The 14,255-nt window shown below is 44.7% G+C and overlaps 1 protein-coding gene across 1 annotated transcript in view; it reads left to right on the top strand.

Annotated features, from left to right (window-relative positions):
- Positions 1–12,506, top strand: part of LOC137562209 (sodium-dependent phosphate transporter 1-A-like) — a 42,158-nt gene extending 29,652 nt beyond the window's left edge. The window contains 4 exon segments of the mRNA XM_068273541.1: positions 4,250–4,814; positions 6,696–6,881; positions 7,740–7,824; positions 11,532–12,506. Coding sequence (XP_068129642.1) covers positions 4,250–4,814; positions 6,696–6,881; positions 7,740–7,824; positions 11,532–11,693 — 998 coding nt within the window. The 3' untranslated portion in view covers positions 11,694–12,506.
- The last annotated feature ends 1,749 nt before the right edge of the window (positions 12,507–14,255 follow it).

Below are 14,255 nucleotides of genomic sequence, written 5' to 3'. Positions count from 1 at the left end.
AAATTCTGTCTCCACTCTCGATATGCAGCTTTATAGTATGGAAACATCAGTCTGTGGGTGGGGATGTGGAAGGCTGTAAAAATCAGACAGCATTAAGAGATACAGGGATGTAAATGTTGGTCAAGGTACCTGAACAATGTTGCGTAATATGGCAGAATACATTCCTGCTATGCAGCACCAGAGGAAAGCTATGGCTCTGGTTCAAGGACAAATATTTGGGCATATCGAAGTTATGTGACAGATTGTGGAAGCCCATATTCGGATGAGTGTCTGTATAGTACTGCTACCACGGACCTATATCACTGCAATAACAGAAGTCCTGTAATCTGTGAAACTGTTATAAAGCAGTTTGCACAACACAGAATTACAGCACAGAGAAGTTGTAGGTATTGTAAATTCCTCCCTTCATTGCATGAACGTTCTGCTTTTGATGGGCAGTTATGATCCGCTCTGCCCTTCCGGCAGCATATAAACCTGTAATCTGAATCCCAGCCTCGTCGCTTTATAACAAGTGCGTGCACGTAGCATTTCTCAGGTGTATCATTTCGTGCATCCTGTCAGGTGTGAGCCCATCTGTTTCTCCTATAAACACAACAGCCGTTTGTGCGATACCTGAGGACATGGGGAAATGAAGGTGCCCACAGACATGACTCTCCTAACTACTGTTTGATTAGGCATTGACCTTGTTTGGGTACAGCAGACCACTGTTTTTTAGCAGCATTGGTCCAGTAGGTTAGACTGAATGGCTGTGTTCTGTAGACTCTGATCAGGACCGGCTATCACTTATGGTCACAGCTTTAGGGCCTTTTCAGACAAACTGCTAAATGGCTCGTCAAACGCACGGTTTAGCTGCCATTTGCTGGGGTCAAGCCCACGTCTGTTGCAAAACAATGCAAACTAATGGTAGCATTCCTATCACGTGCGTGTCACAAGTGCGCTGCACAGAAACCGGCTTTCAAGCAATAAAGTGCGCTGCTGTCAGCCATTCGTGTAACAGAGTGAAATGGGCTATAAATTACTTTTCTCCCAAGTTGTTGTCACCTGTCATTTCTATTAGATAACTACTGTTAGCCTCATCTTCACGTGTAGATGAGACGGCGATCCGTCGGCTCGATTAGCCGCCGGATCGCCTCTTCCGCGTCCCTGCTCGCCGCGCGTGCGCCGGATTCGATTCCCCGCCGGTGCTGCTTATCTTCCGCTCGATTCCCTGCCATTGTCCCCTTGCAGGGAATGAGCGGAAGCAAGATCCGTCCTGTCGGATCTTATCAATCGAGCCGCATCAGCGACTCGCTTGATAAGGAACATCGCGGCCACATCTACGCGTGTAGATGCGGCTTAAGTGGCAGCAACCTAGAAGAGAAGCAATTTATAGCTCCAATTTAACCTGGAGGAAACCTAATTCTCACTACTTATTTGTATGTGTTTACATGTATTTTAAATGTGACCATCTTTCACAATAGTGGTTTAATTTAAAAAAAAAAAACAAGCTGTTGTAGACCTGATTTTTATCACCATTTTTAAATAAGGTAACCTGCATATGTAGGCATAATATGAGTGGCAGTTCTACCCAGTAGTCACATGGTTAATACCCGATTAAAACCATTGAATGCATGCAAGGCATGCTTCCTGTGTTTCCTTCATGAGCCATAAGGAGAGAATAGGACTTGAAATTTTGGCAAATGACAGAATGCGTCTGTAAAAGAACCACTACTCCTGTGGATCTCCGTATACTAGATCTGGTGGACAGGGCATTGCCTCTCACCCACTTTCTGTAGCTGAGCAGGTGACTGCATGTGCTGTTTCCTACAAACACACCTTCCACGTGATGTGTACCTGCAGCATAGGCTTTATAGCCAACAACAGTTTAACCTGCTTGTTGGCTTTAGATAAGCGTCTACTATTATTCACAAAACAGAGATACTCTTTTCTAAATAACAGATTTAGTTGGGTCTCTAGTGCCATCTAATGGCCACACTTGCTATATTGCCCCCCCCCTCCCCTCTTCTGCTTTTTGTAAGGTTTATGGACTAGTGTACCGCACCTTTTTTGCAGTCTTTTTCTTTAAATTTTTTTTTTTTTTTTTTTTTTTTAATGCTGATAATGTTTTCTTATACATATAATTGTTTCTACTGGAAGTTTACTTACATTTTTATGTCAGGAACATTATTACAATCTTATTTGCTGCAATAGATTGATTAAACAAGAAGAGTCTGGAGTAATGTAAAAACAACCATAGTACAGTACTTTGTGGAGCCCTCTTTACACTAGAGCCCTTTACACTAGAGCCCTTTTCCTGCGTTTTTAAGGCAAAGTCTAAACTTTGCGCTAACCAAGGTAAAATGAAACGCCATAGACTTACATTTTTACCTTTCACACCCGGCGTTGCGGTTTAACGCACCTGGGAGTGTTGAACCGGCGTTTTCCCGTCGGGTGAATAATGGCTACCGCTGCTGATTGCGTTGCACCGCAGCATCCCGACGACACGCTGCAGGCCATTCAGCGCGTGCAGGAGAACAGCTCCCGCACGCGTTCTAGATGTGAAAAAGCCCTTAAAGGGAATATCCAGGCAAAAAAAGTTTCCCTTACCTGGGGCTTCTACCAGCCCATGCAGCCATCCTGTGCTCTTGTAGTCAATCACTGCTGCTCCAGTCCCCCGCTGTCAGCTTGCCGACCTTGGAGGTTGGCTGGCCGCTTGCGTACATTTTTACGCATTCCCGCTAGTGCAGGAACAGTAACGCATACATTTTTACGCGTTAGTGGTTCCATGAGTAAAAAATTTACGCATGGAATTACTAACGCGTAAAAATGTATGTTACTGTCCCTGCACTAGCGGGAATGCGTAAAAATGTACACAAGCGGCCAGCCAACCTCCGAGGTCGACAAGCTGACAGCGAAGGACTGGAGCAGCAGTGATTGACTACGAGAGCACAGGATGGCTGCACGGGGCTGGTAGAAGCCCCAGATAAGTGAAACTCATTATTATTATTATTATTTATTATTATTATTTTTTATTTTTTTTTGCCTGGATATTCCCTTTAAGCAACTGACCTCCACAAATGGAGTACCAATGTTTCCTTCCAAGTACACGAAGTGGAGTTTTATATTGTCTTAGTGAGTTTCCATTGGACCCTGTAAGGGAATAAACCAGATAACCTGTAGGATATTGTCGGAGCAGTAAATGATGTGCACTGTAAATAACATCCACATGTGTAATGGGTTATAAAATTACTGGCTACAGTAGTACATAGTTTAGTTAAAGGGAACCAGAGATGACCGCTTCACACAAAATAAACATATCAGTCGATGGCTTGTAAAGAATAAATGCTCTACCTGATAATTTTGCCACTCTGGTGTGCCTTTTTTAGGTTTTTTTTTTTTTTTTTTATCCATTATTGCTCCAGGAAAAAGCCAATATGGCCGCCAGCTCACATCCCTTCTGCTTCCGGGTTATGAGTTGTTCTGGATGTGCTGTCGAGGCTATATGAGAGAGGCTGCTGCAGCCTTTCATCTGTGTGTGCTTTATTTTGGTATGATATGCAGCTGCCTGTAGGAAGTGTCTCTCATAGGAATGAAACTGCAGTCATCATCCTCTATGCAGAGTGCACACAGAGCACACAGATCATATTGCAGCCACACTTGTCTGTTTCAGAGCTTCTCTCTCAGCAGAAGCAGCCCCTCCTATGTCATCAGAGCTCTCAGTATGCAAAGCTGAGCCAGGAGGGGGCAGGCTTTGGCTTGAAAAGACTCCACAGAAGAGTGACTCGGCTATGTTTCCAGGTCAAACCTAGACTGAAGGCTCAGTCGGGGATTCTTATCTGCTTAGTCTGTTAACAGCTGTGATAAGAATGAAACTAAAAGCAGGGTAGGTGTTCACTGTCATGTTCCCACTTATAAATGTAGTAAAATACATGAGGGTGCTTAGTCTCTGGTTCTCTTTAAGTGCTTTATAATGCTGAAATTTCTTTACAGGTATTATAAATCAATGATGTAAAATGTTCACTGTAATATAATCCTCACTAAGATAGTAAGTAAAGCCACAATGCTATTGAGGTGACTGATGTGTGGAAACTGCTCTGCACACTGCCTTGTACAGTACAACGCTCGTCACAGAACTGCACTCTGTGAACTTGCTGAATGTTTTGATTACTTTTACAGTGCAACCTAAAATGAGTGAAAGGACTGGACTCTGTTCATGTTGGTATACAAAACCGTTAATCTTGCTTTCTGTTTTTTCATTTCCTTCCCCCAGGAGCTGTGCAGTTGCCAAATGCAAACCACGTTCAGTTCAGCCAGACCGTTAGTAATCAGATGAATTCCAGTGGTCAGTATCAGTACCACACAGTCCACAAGGATTCCGGCCTGTACAAGGAGCTGCTGCACAAGCTACATCTGGCTAAAGTGGGAGACTGTATGGGAGACACTGGTGAGAAGCCCCTACGTCGCAACAACAGTTACACCTCGTACACCATGGCAATCTGCGGCATGCCGCTGGACTCGCTCCGGAATCGGGAGATGGAGGCACGGCCAGAGGAAGCTCATAATTTGACTTGGCATGGAACAGATGGGAAGAAGAGGGTGCGAATGGACAGTTACACCAGCTACTGCAATGCTGTGGCAGATACACACCAGGACGTGGGTGCAGAAGAGCAAGAGGAAGGCAGTGTGGAGGAAGAGGTAGTGGACCGCAACAGCAGCAACTCCTCCATAGAAGAATTCCATGACCAGGACAAGCCAGAAGTGTCCCATCTCTTCCAGTTCTTGCAGATTCTTACAGCTTGCTTTGGCTCATTTGCTCATGGTGGAAATGATGTCAGGTCAGTAATTGTAGAAGGAAACTGCTTTGATACTTAATCCTGTCAGTGTGTTAATCCTTTAAGTGATCCTGTATTGTCTCGCTGTTACCTAACCTGTCAGCTACAGACATCACATGGCATAATAGTTGTCCCTCTGATAACTGCCACCACACTGCTGGGTTCAGGGCTCCATTTCTCCCCAAACACTGCTTACAACCCCAGAGGCTGCTACTCATGAGAGAGTGTATTTCTGCACCACACTGGTAGCTGTGTAGCCACCCTGTTAGTGAATGTGAAATGAAATGTTTTTTCCCGCATACGTTTTTTGTATTTTTTCCCGGACAATATACACATTTGTCTGCACAAGTTCAAACGTGTTATGCTGGTAATACACTGAGATTTTTCAGCCGATTGACTTTCCGATTGTTTTTAATCTATTTTCCATTCATTTCCATGATCATAAAAAAACGATCGAAAATAAGATCGGACCTGTTGGAAATTATCTATCGAACCACCTAGCTGCCTAAAAAAAAAAATCATGGTGTATTCCCAGCATTATTCCACTTTCACCAGCTATGTGACAAGTTTGCCTGGAATACATAACAGATGGCTAACTATTCTGTAACTGCTATTCGCTTCTAGAGTGGTTGCCAGTCTCCTGAACTTTTCACAATCTATGGCTGTTTTAGTCTAAGGGAGGCTGAAAACAGGTGTGTGTGTTTTTTTTTTTTTTTTTTTTTTACATTTTAAACACTTAAGGGCTGGGTCAAATGGGTTTTTGCTCAACAGTAAGTGCAATCTTCTTGGCTCCACTGCCTACTGAGCCTGCTCTAGTAGCTGCAGCTCTGCTGCTCTGGCACTTTGAATCTGCCAGGAGAAAAGCATGATATAAATGCTCTGTATTTTTTAAATAAGTACAGCTTTTTGTGTAAACACTGCAGTAGATCTCCTTGTCTCATTTTGGACCCTACATCTATGTAGTGGCTATGTCTGAGTGGTTGCATTTCTCTTTCACCACCCCTGCTGGGTAGCAGAAAAGTGTTTAGCATTGGCCACCATCCGCTGTCACACAGAAGCTTGTCTGAACCAAGCCTTGGGCCCCATTCACACTAGAGCGCTTTTCAGTTGCTTTCAGCATCGCTGGAAATCGCTAGTGTTTTGAAAAGCGCTTGGTCAATGTTAAGTATATGTGGCTGTTCTCACTTAAGTGTTTTGTGTTTTTCAGCGATTATCTGAAACGCAAACTCGTAACCTGCACCATTTTTGAGCAATTAGCGCTTCAATGTTAAAGATAGGAGCGCTTCAAAAGCGCTGGGCTGTTCACAATCAGCGTTTTCCAGCGCTTTTACTCAGTAAATATAGCAGATTAGCCACAAGACAGAGCAGATTACCCATAAAACACATCTGTTTCCTGGCTAGCGGCTATCTCCTGGAAAACGCTGAAAAAACGCTATCCCATACAGTGGAAAAAAATGCTCAAAATACTATTGAGAAAAACCCCAGAAAACGCTTCAGCGTTTAGCGATTTGTAGTGTGAACATAGCCTAAGGGCCCAAGCAGACTTGTGTGCTGCTTGCGCGTTGTCCTTGCACCCCCCAGCAGTACGTGTCAATCTTTAGCATTGGGGTATTGCTGGAAAAATGCACACAAGTGTACTTTGGGCTCTTGCAGGTGTTTTTGCTGCATAAGGTGTCTGTACTTTAGCAATAGGCTAGAAAACTTCTGATTTTCAAAGTTACCTTTAAAATGGAGCATATCTTAACGCCTATGAAACCTTTCTGTAATTCTCTCCCAGTGAGAGGAATTCTTAAGCAAGACTGTAAACCTAAACCATCACTGTAGAATGAAGACTTTACATTCTGCCTCCCTCTTAGGGTAATTTTACTCTCCTTCCCCTTACAGTAATGCTATTGGACCACTGGTTGCCTTGTGGCTGGTATATGAGAGTGGAGATGTCACCACTAAAGCTGCCACCCCCATCTGGCTTCTACTGTACGGAGGCGTTGGCATCTGTATTGGCTTGTGGGTCTGGGGGCGTCGTGTCATCCAAACTATGGGCAAAGACCTGACTCCTATTACACCATCAAGGTAAGTGTTCTGAATGTGTGTGTGTATAGGGCAGGGAGGGGTTATGCTTAGTCAGGAAAGTCAAGCTCATACTGTACACCAGCTCTAGCCTCTGCCCTCGGCCAGATTCCCCACTCCTGCATGGGAATCCTGTGCAGGATCATCCCCTGGAGCCACACACAAACCTTGTGTTCAATAATCTTATCGGAGTTGCACCAATTAAGAATATCCTTCATTGAATCTTAAAGCGGGCCTGAACTCAGAACTTCCTCTCTGCTCTTTAAGATGAGCAACAGCATAATAACCTTTAAAGAAAAGCATTTGTTTGTTACAGCTAATATAAATCTGCAGCGTCTAGGTCCTGCTTTCATGGAAACGGACATAGGGTTAACATCCTGTGTTTATAACTTAGCTGCTCTGTGAGGACTGCTAAGATTCCTGAGCTGACACAGCTGAGAGATCCAATTACAGTTGTGACTAGTCAGATGAGGGGGCATTACAGGTTAATCTCTCTAAATACTTAAAGTGCATTTCTGTTTTCCTTCTGTCCTGTGCAAGAGTTCAGGTCTACTTTAATACAGCTAGATCTACAAATTGTACTAGAAAAGCTTCCACACAAGGATGCAGAAACTGAACTAGCATAATGTGATGTGGAAGGATTTGTAAAAAGATGAGGGGTCCTCCTGTCTCCTCAAGGGATCAAAATAAGTATGCCTGATCAACAGTACAGTTATAATGAACTTATATTGAACTATGCTTATCCTCAATGTGGGTGAGTGGTTTCCTATTCCCAGTTGTCCTTCATAAACTATGAAGCAAGTTTTCATTCCTAATGCCAGCTGTGCTGATTTTATAACTTTGTTTTTTTCTCCTTTGCAGTGGCTTCAGCATTGAACTGGCATCCGCTCTGACTGTTGTGATAGCTTCTAATGTTGGCCTCCCAATCAGTACGACACATTGTAAGGTGAGTGCAGAACTATATATATTTTTTGTTGGGGGAGGCCTTTTCTTTTTCCTTTGCCTACACTGTTTTGATACAAAGAAAATGTTCCCTCACAATTTAAGTATCCCTGAGGCCTAGTTCACACTACAAAACACTTTTCATAGCAATTTTTAAAGACATGTATGTGTTGTGTTTCTGCATATGCCTTTAAGAAGAATGGTTCTTAAAAATCAAAACCCTGCAGTGAGGACACCCTCCTAAGGTAACATTTCTGTGGCACTTTGCTGATCGCTTACAAATCTTTTGGCAACCAGGGCCCAAATGTTTGTACAGGAATTTCCCACCCTGAGGTATTCATGGCTGCCCAGCCACTTAGGCCCTGGTTGCTGATGTATTTGTACCAAACCTTGAAAGTATTACTGCCTAGTAGTGGTGGTCATTATGAGTACGTAGCTACTAGTCATTTTAAATTAGACTGGTGGGGAGAGGGTGTTACCTTGCCCATAACGCCGCCTTAGCCAGTATGCTCCACTTTTGTTCCAAGTCTCTCCTATGCTCCTTCAACCAAGAAGGAGGAAGCAACGTGGAGCGCATCGGCTAAGGCGGCATGGGTAAGTTAACCCCACTCCCTCTGCCGCGGGCAGCGCTGTCTCAACCAAAATTTCAATTACCAGTAGCTTCATACTTGTAGCAAACACTAAAGCTGATGATTCTTTCACAAAAATTAAAACTGTGCAGATGGTCAGTTCGATTACATGAAACAGAGCTAGTCAGGCTGTGCTTGGAAATGAGGCTGTGAGTGAAGCAAAGCAGCTCTGAGCTCAGATATTTCTCTGTATACAAGTTGGGTAAAATGGGGAGGATTCACATGAGGCAGATGTTGGGAAAAGCCCTCGCCCACAGTGAAACCTCCTTCCTACTTCTCTGCAGTCAGCCAAGCCCTCAACTTTTTTTTTTTTTTTCTCTTCCCCCCCCTTCCCGACATAGGGCCAGATTTATCACGAGTCTGAGACAAAATACTAGTAGGTTTTTTTGAAATCCATGCAGAACTGTCTCAGGCATCTTAAGAAATCATTATATAGTGCAGATACCTTCTAAAACTGTTGTATAATAGGAGGCGCTGGGAAGGTCTCTCAGATAGTGCAGTGTGTGAGGGGAATTGCTGTTGCTGAGGTAACCCAACACACCTTGATTGATAGCAGCAGGCTCTGAGGAGGAATTCAGCAGGTGGGAGGGACACATCACAAATCATGCCTAGACTGCAATCATGTCTAGCCTGCAATTCTACAGCTGTAGAACTGCTTTCAAGCACTTCTTAAGGCTCATACATACATCAGACTATAGTATTTTGAAAATGAAAGATCAGACCAATCTTGCCACCCTTCATGTAGTATGAGGGCCATACCTACAGTCTATTCTATGGAGCTGAACACTCCATCAGAAAAAAAATCTTCGCAAGATGCTGCGCACACACAGATGCTGTACAGACACAAAAGATCAGTATCTGGAAAAGATCTGTTCCTGCAAATTGCATTCATAATCTGAGATCTGCAGATCATCATACACACCTTGTCTAACTGGCATTCATCTGCAGATCAGACAATCCATCCTGGTGGATCTGATCTGCAGATGAATGTCTGTTAAACAAGGTGTGTATGATGATCTGCAGATATCATAGACTATGAATGCATTTTGCAGGAACGGATCTTTTGCAGATACTGATCTTTTGAATGTCTACAGCATCTTTGTGTGCAGCATCTTGCAAAGATTTCTGTCTGATAGAGAGTTCAGCTCCATAGAATAGACTATAGGTATGGCTCTCATACTACATGGAAGGGTTTAAAATTGGTCTGATCTTTCATTTTCCAAAGACTGTGTGTGTGTGTGTGCCTTAAATCTGCGCCAGTTTAGGGATGGATTTGCACTTCTCTTAACTGTAGTGCAGCTCTAGAAATCCATGTTAAACTTCCACTATTACCTAGGATTTAAGAACGTTCTTAGTATCGTGCAGGACTGTCCTCCCTGCTGGTTAGAACAGATTAAGAAGAAAAACCTGCCGGTAATGCGTTGATAGATCTCCCCCAGTGACTTTAACCGATTTGGGACTAAAGGCTCTTTTTTTTTTTGGGGGGGGGGTTATCTGTTCATACACATGAACAATAGCTGTCAATTGCAGGGATTGCCACTTGATCCCTAAGTTGACTAGGGGGGGGGGGGGGGAGGGGGAGGGGGGCCTACTGCAGATACATTGCTAGCCTTCTGTAGGGGGGGGGGGGAAGGGGGGGGTACACCTGTTCCCGAGAGGGGTGTGAACTTTTGTTAAACAGGTTATGGCATCATTTCCACATTAATCAAACATGAGATTGTCACTGCAGATCTTTTAACTTTTCAGGCTAAAGGTGCCCATATATCTAGCAATGTATGGGCAGTTCGACCAAGAGACCTCTCTGATTAAAGAGACATCCGTTGGCTGCCAATACACTGTAGGCTGCTTGACATTTCTCCGGAATCTGCCCTGCCATCTCCCCACCCCGTCCGCTTCCGAAAGTCGCTAGATGTGTGGCCTCCTTAAGAATGCTTTAAAGCTGACCTGAACTCAGAATGTTCTCTCTGCTCTAAAAGATACACAACAGCATACTAACCTTTAAACAAAAACTTTCTTTATTACAGCTGATATAAATCTGCACGGTTTCTATTTCCTGACTCATGGAAGCAGACCTATTAACACCTTTGTGCTTTCAAATGGGGCTTATCTGCCATAGGCAGTCATGTGACACTGGGAGAGATCAGAGAACTTGTGATTAGAAATAAGGGGGAATTAAACAGTCTAAATACATTCAGGGTGCACTTCTCGATGTGTGTATTCAGTCCTGAGCAAGAGTTCAGGTCCACTTTAATTGGCCAATGATTAGCCAATTTTACCACTTCTATGTAACGTGAGAGCTTACCTGCACAATCTGTTCATAGTATCCAAAATCTGTTGGCCCTCATACTACATGAAGGTGGTAAATTTGGCCAGTGATTGGCCAATCAAATTTGTATGTGTATGCATCCTTATTCTTGTGTGTTTTGGGCCCTGTACACACTTAGATAAGTGGGGCTGTGCAAAGCCCAATCCAGCTGTTAAAGCACTACTGTAGGGGGGGGGGGAGTTGAACTTACCTGGGGCTTCTAATGGTCCCCCCCGCAGACAACCTGTGCCCACTCACCGATGCTCCAGTCCCCGCCTCTGGTTCACTTCTGGAATTTCCAACTTTAAAGTCGGTATACCACTGCACCTGCACGCCCTCGCTCCCGCTGTCACCAGAAGTGTATTGCGCAGGCCCAGTACAGTCTGCATCTGCGCAGTACGCTCCTGGTGACGTCAGCGGGAGCGAGGACACAGCCGTTTTTTAAAGTCTAATTCCAGAGGTGAACTCGGCAGGGACCAGAGCATCGGTGAGTGGCTGCGCGGGCACAGGATGTCTGCGGGGGACCATTAGAAGCCCCAGGTAAGTTCAACTCTTTTTCTCCGCCCTGCCCCCCACAGTACTCATTTAAGAGGAGCTGTATTTATTGTGCTATGTGGAGTCAAAATTCATAACTGGTACATATACTGCAGTAAAAACCAAATGCTCTCCTACATGGTTTACAAACATCTGTTTTTTGTTTGCTTCTAACTTGATTGATATGGCCTGTTTATAGATTGATTTGTATTGTAAGCCTCATTGGTGTGGTTTTGCTTCTAGGTGGGCTCTGTGGTGTCGGTGGGGTGGTTGCGGTCTAAGAAAGCTGTGGATTGGCGACTCTTCAGAAATATCTTCCTGGCTTGGTTTGTCACCGTGCCGATCTCTGGCCTCATCAGCGCAGGCATCATGGCCCTCTTCAAATACGCGATCCTCCGGGTCTGAGTTATGCAACACCATGCCTGCCACCTGCTGTCCAGAAACGCCTCTCAGGACCAAAGATCCACCGCACACAGTCCAATCAGTGCAAGCTCCATGAGCCACCGCGGCCACATGCAACCCGCCTGCCTCCCCAATCCCTGCTGGAGGGGCTGAGAATACACGCCTGGAATATGCAATGCGCTTCTGTGCGAGGGATGGGGCGGGACGTAGGAGTGAGATGTGGATCTACAACAGGATTCTGTCGCCCTCTCTTAGTGCTGTAAAACTGCTTTAATGCTTTTAGTACATGAGAAGAATCAACCCAATCTACCTGTATACACATGCCGATCATTCCTCAGTATTAATGTCTTCTGTATATAGAACTGCTTGTAAGTCGGCCTTTTATTTTCCACTGTAAATGTTCACTCATGTTTATATCACACAGGGGACTTGGGAGTGTTTTTTGTTTTTCCATATCATTTTCCTCTGCTGCTGCACAGGCTGGTTTGCCTGACTTGGCAGCAGAATGGTTGAATAAAGTGATTGCTGTTAAGTCAAACACAGCTAAGATTGTTTTTAAATATCCATGGGAGACCATGATGTTTTTTTTTTTTTTTTAAAGCAGAATCCAAAGTATCAGTTTCTCTCTGTGTTGAGGATGTTCTGTCTTTGGGATGTGGGGTATGCAGCCCCCCTGATGAAGGTGGGAGTTCTGGTAAATTTAGGAGAATTGTAACAGTGCAAATGAGGATTTCTGTTCTGCATAGTGTCCATTTCACTGGTCTGTTTTCATCTCTTGTTACTGGTGAAGCCAAAATTAAAATCGCACTAATTCAACCATCTGTCTCTGGAGTGTTGTTTATCTCCCACTCACAGCCCCTCTCAGCAGTGACTGCTTATGCTGCAGTGTGTCACAGTGCTGTCTAGCACAGGGAAAATGCTTGTGTGGTGGAAACTATGCTGCTCTGCGTCATTGGATCTTGGCAGGAGTCTGTGTGTAATTCACAAGGTTTACAGTGATGCATTGATGTCTGCAACTGCCTTAAAGGAGCTATCAGCCAAAATGGCTCAAATGAGCTTTACTCACCTGGGGCTCTCTCCAGCCCCTTGCAGCCGACTGTCCCACGCCGACCGATCCCCGCCGCTCGTTATTCAGGCCAACCACGGGGTCGGCCTTACTGCAGCTGTGCCGCTGTCAATCACTGGCACGTGGGACGCAGTAGTCCTGCGCAGTTCGGCTGTGATTGATAGCGGCGCTTCACGCAGCCGCAGTAAGATCAGCCTGAATAACTAGCGGCGGGGAGCGGTCGGCGTGGGACAGTCGGCTGCAAGGGGCTGGAGAGAGCCCCAGGTGAGTAAAGGAGTCATCAGCCAAAATCGTTCAACTGAGCTTTAAAGGACCACTATCGTGTAGAATGTAAATGCATACAAAGTAAGTTTCTTCCACATTAAAATGAACCATAAATTACTTTTCTCCCATCTTGCTGTCACTTACAGTAGGTAGTAGACCTCTGACAGAACGGACAGGTTTGGTCTAGTCCATCATCATGGGAGATTCTGAGCACGGCCATTATTTTATTTTAGACACCCCTTGAAAAGGATTTCTATAAAGCTGTTGGCCAGCCTCCCGGTTTGCTGCACACTTTTCTAGCAGCTGGACAGAGCAACTGCCATTCAGTAATGGCTCTTGAAAACAAAGAAAACCCTGAGAATCACCCATGAGGAAATGAGTTAGTCCAAAATCTGTCAGGTCTGTCAGATTTCTACTAGTGGTCCTTTAACATCTTGATGACTGCAGTGATAAACCCCCTAAAGACCCCCCCTTTTTTTTTTTTCTGAAATGGCCACTGCAGCTTTAAGGCCAAGCTGCACAACACCGCACACGAGCTCTCTGTTGGTGGGGTCTGATGCCCCCCAACATGATTTCCCCCCCCCCCCCCCCCCTCCCTCCTTGCAGCTGGCCAATCATGACGATCGGCTGTCATAGGCTTCTGCCAGGGAGACAGCAGTGTCACAGCGCTGTACTATATATAAAAACGGTGGTTTCACCTTCTAACACTCTCCCGCGTGGAGACTGACGGCGGGGCAGAGCTCGGCCCCCCCGAGCAGAAACCGGAAAAATCACCTCACCTTGGGTATACACTAACAATAAGTCGGCCAGCCGATGCTCAGTGTCATGCAGGTACACCACACCTGCAAACGGGCCACAACGAAAGGGAGACCTTTTTTTTTTTTTTTTCCCCCCACCAATCGGAAAATACTAGATTGAACCTGTTGGAAATCAATTACACTCATCTGAAAGGAACATGCAAGCTGTGTACCAGGCGTTAGGGCTGTCCTTACTGTAAAACTAGAAGTCTCATTTAAAGCAAACCTAAACTCAACCCCCCCCCCCCCCTTTTATTTATTTTTTTGGAAAGAAAAAAAAAATTAGCTACAACTAACACAAAACTTACAAAAATCCTGTGGTTACATATTCTGATTAACACTTGCTAATTACTTACTGAATAAGGCCTAATTAGACAGATGCACTTTTTATATTCCATAGCGTCTTCTACGTTGGAAAATACGATAGTCTCTAAAGAA

The sequence above is a fragment of the Hyperolius riggenbachi genome, chromosome 3 (assembly GCF_040937935.1).
Source record: "Hyperolius riggenbachi isolate aHypRig1 chromosome 3, aHypRig1.pri, whole genome shotgun sequence".
Taxonomy (NCBI): Eukaryota; Metazoa; Chordata; class Amphibia; order Anura; family Hyperoliidae; genus Hyperolius; species Hyperolius riggenbachi.
This window is presented reverse-complemented; position numbering and strand designations above follow the sequence as displayed.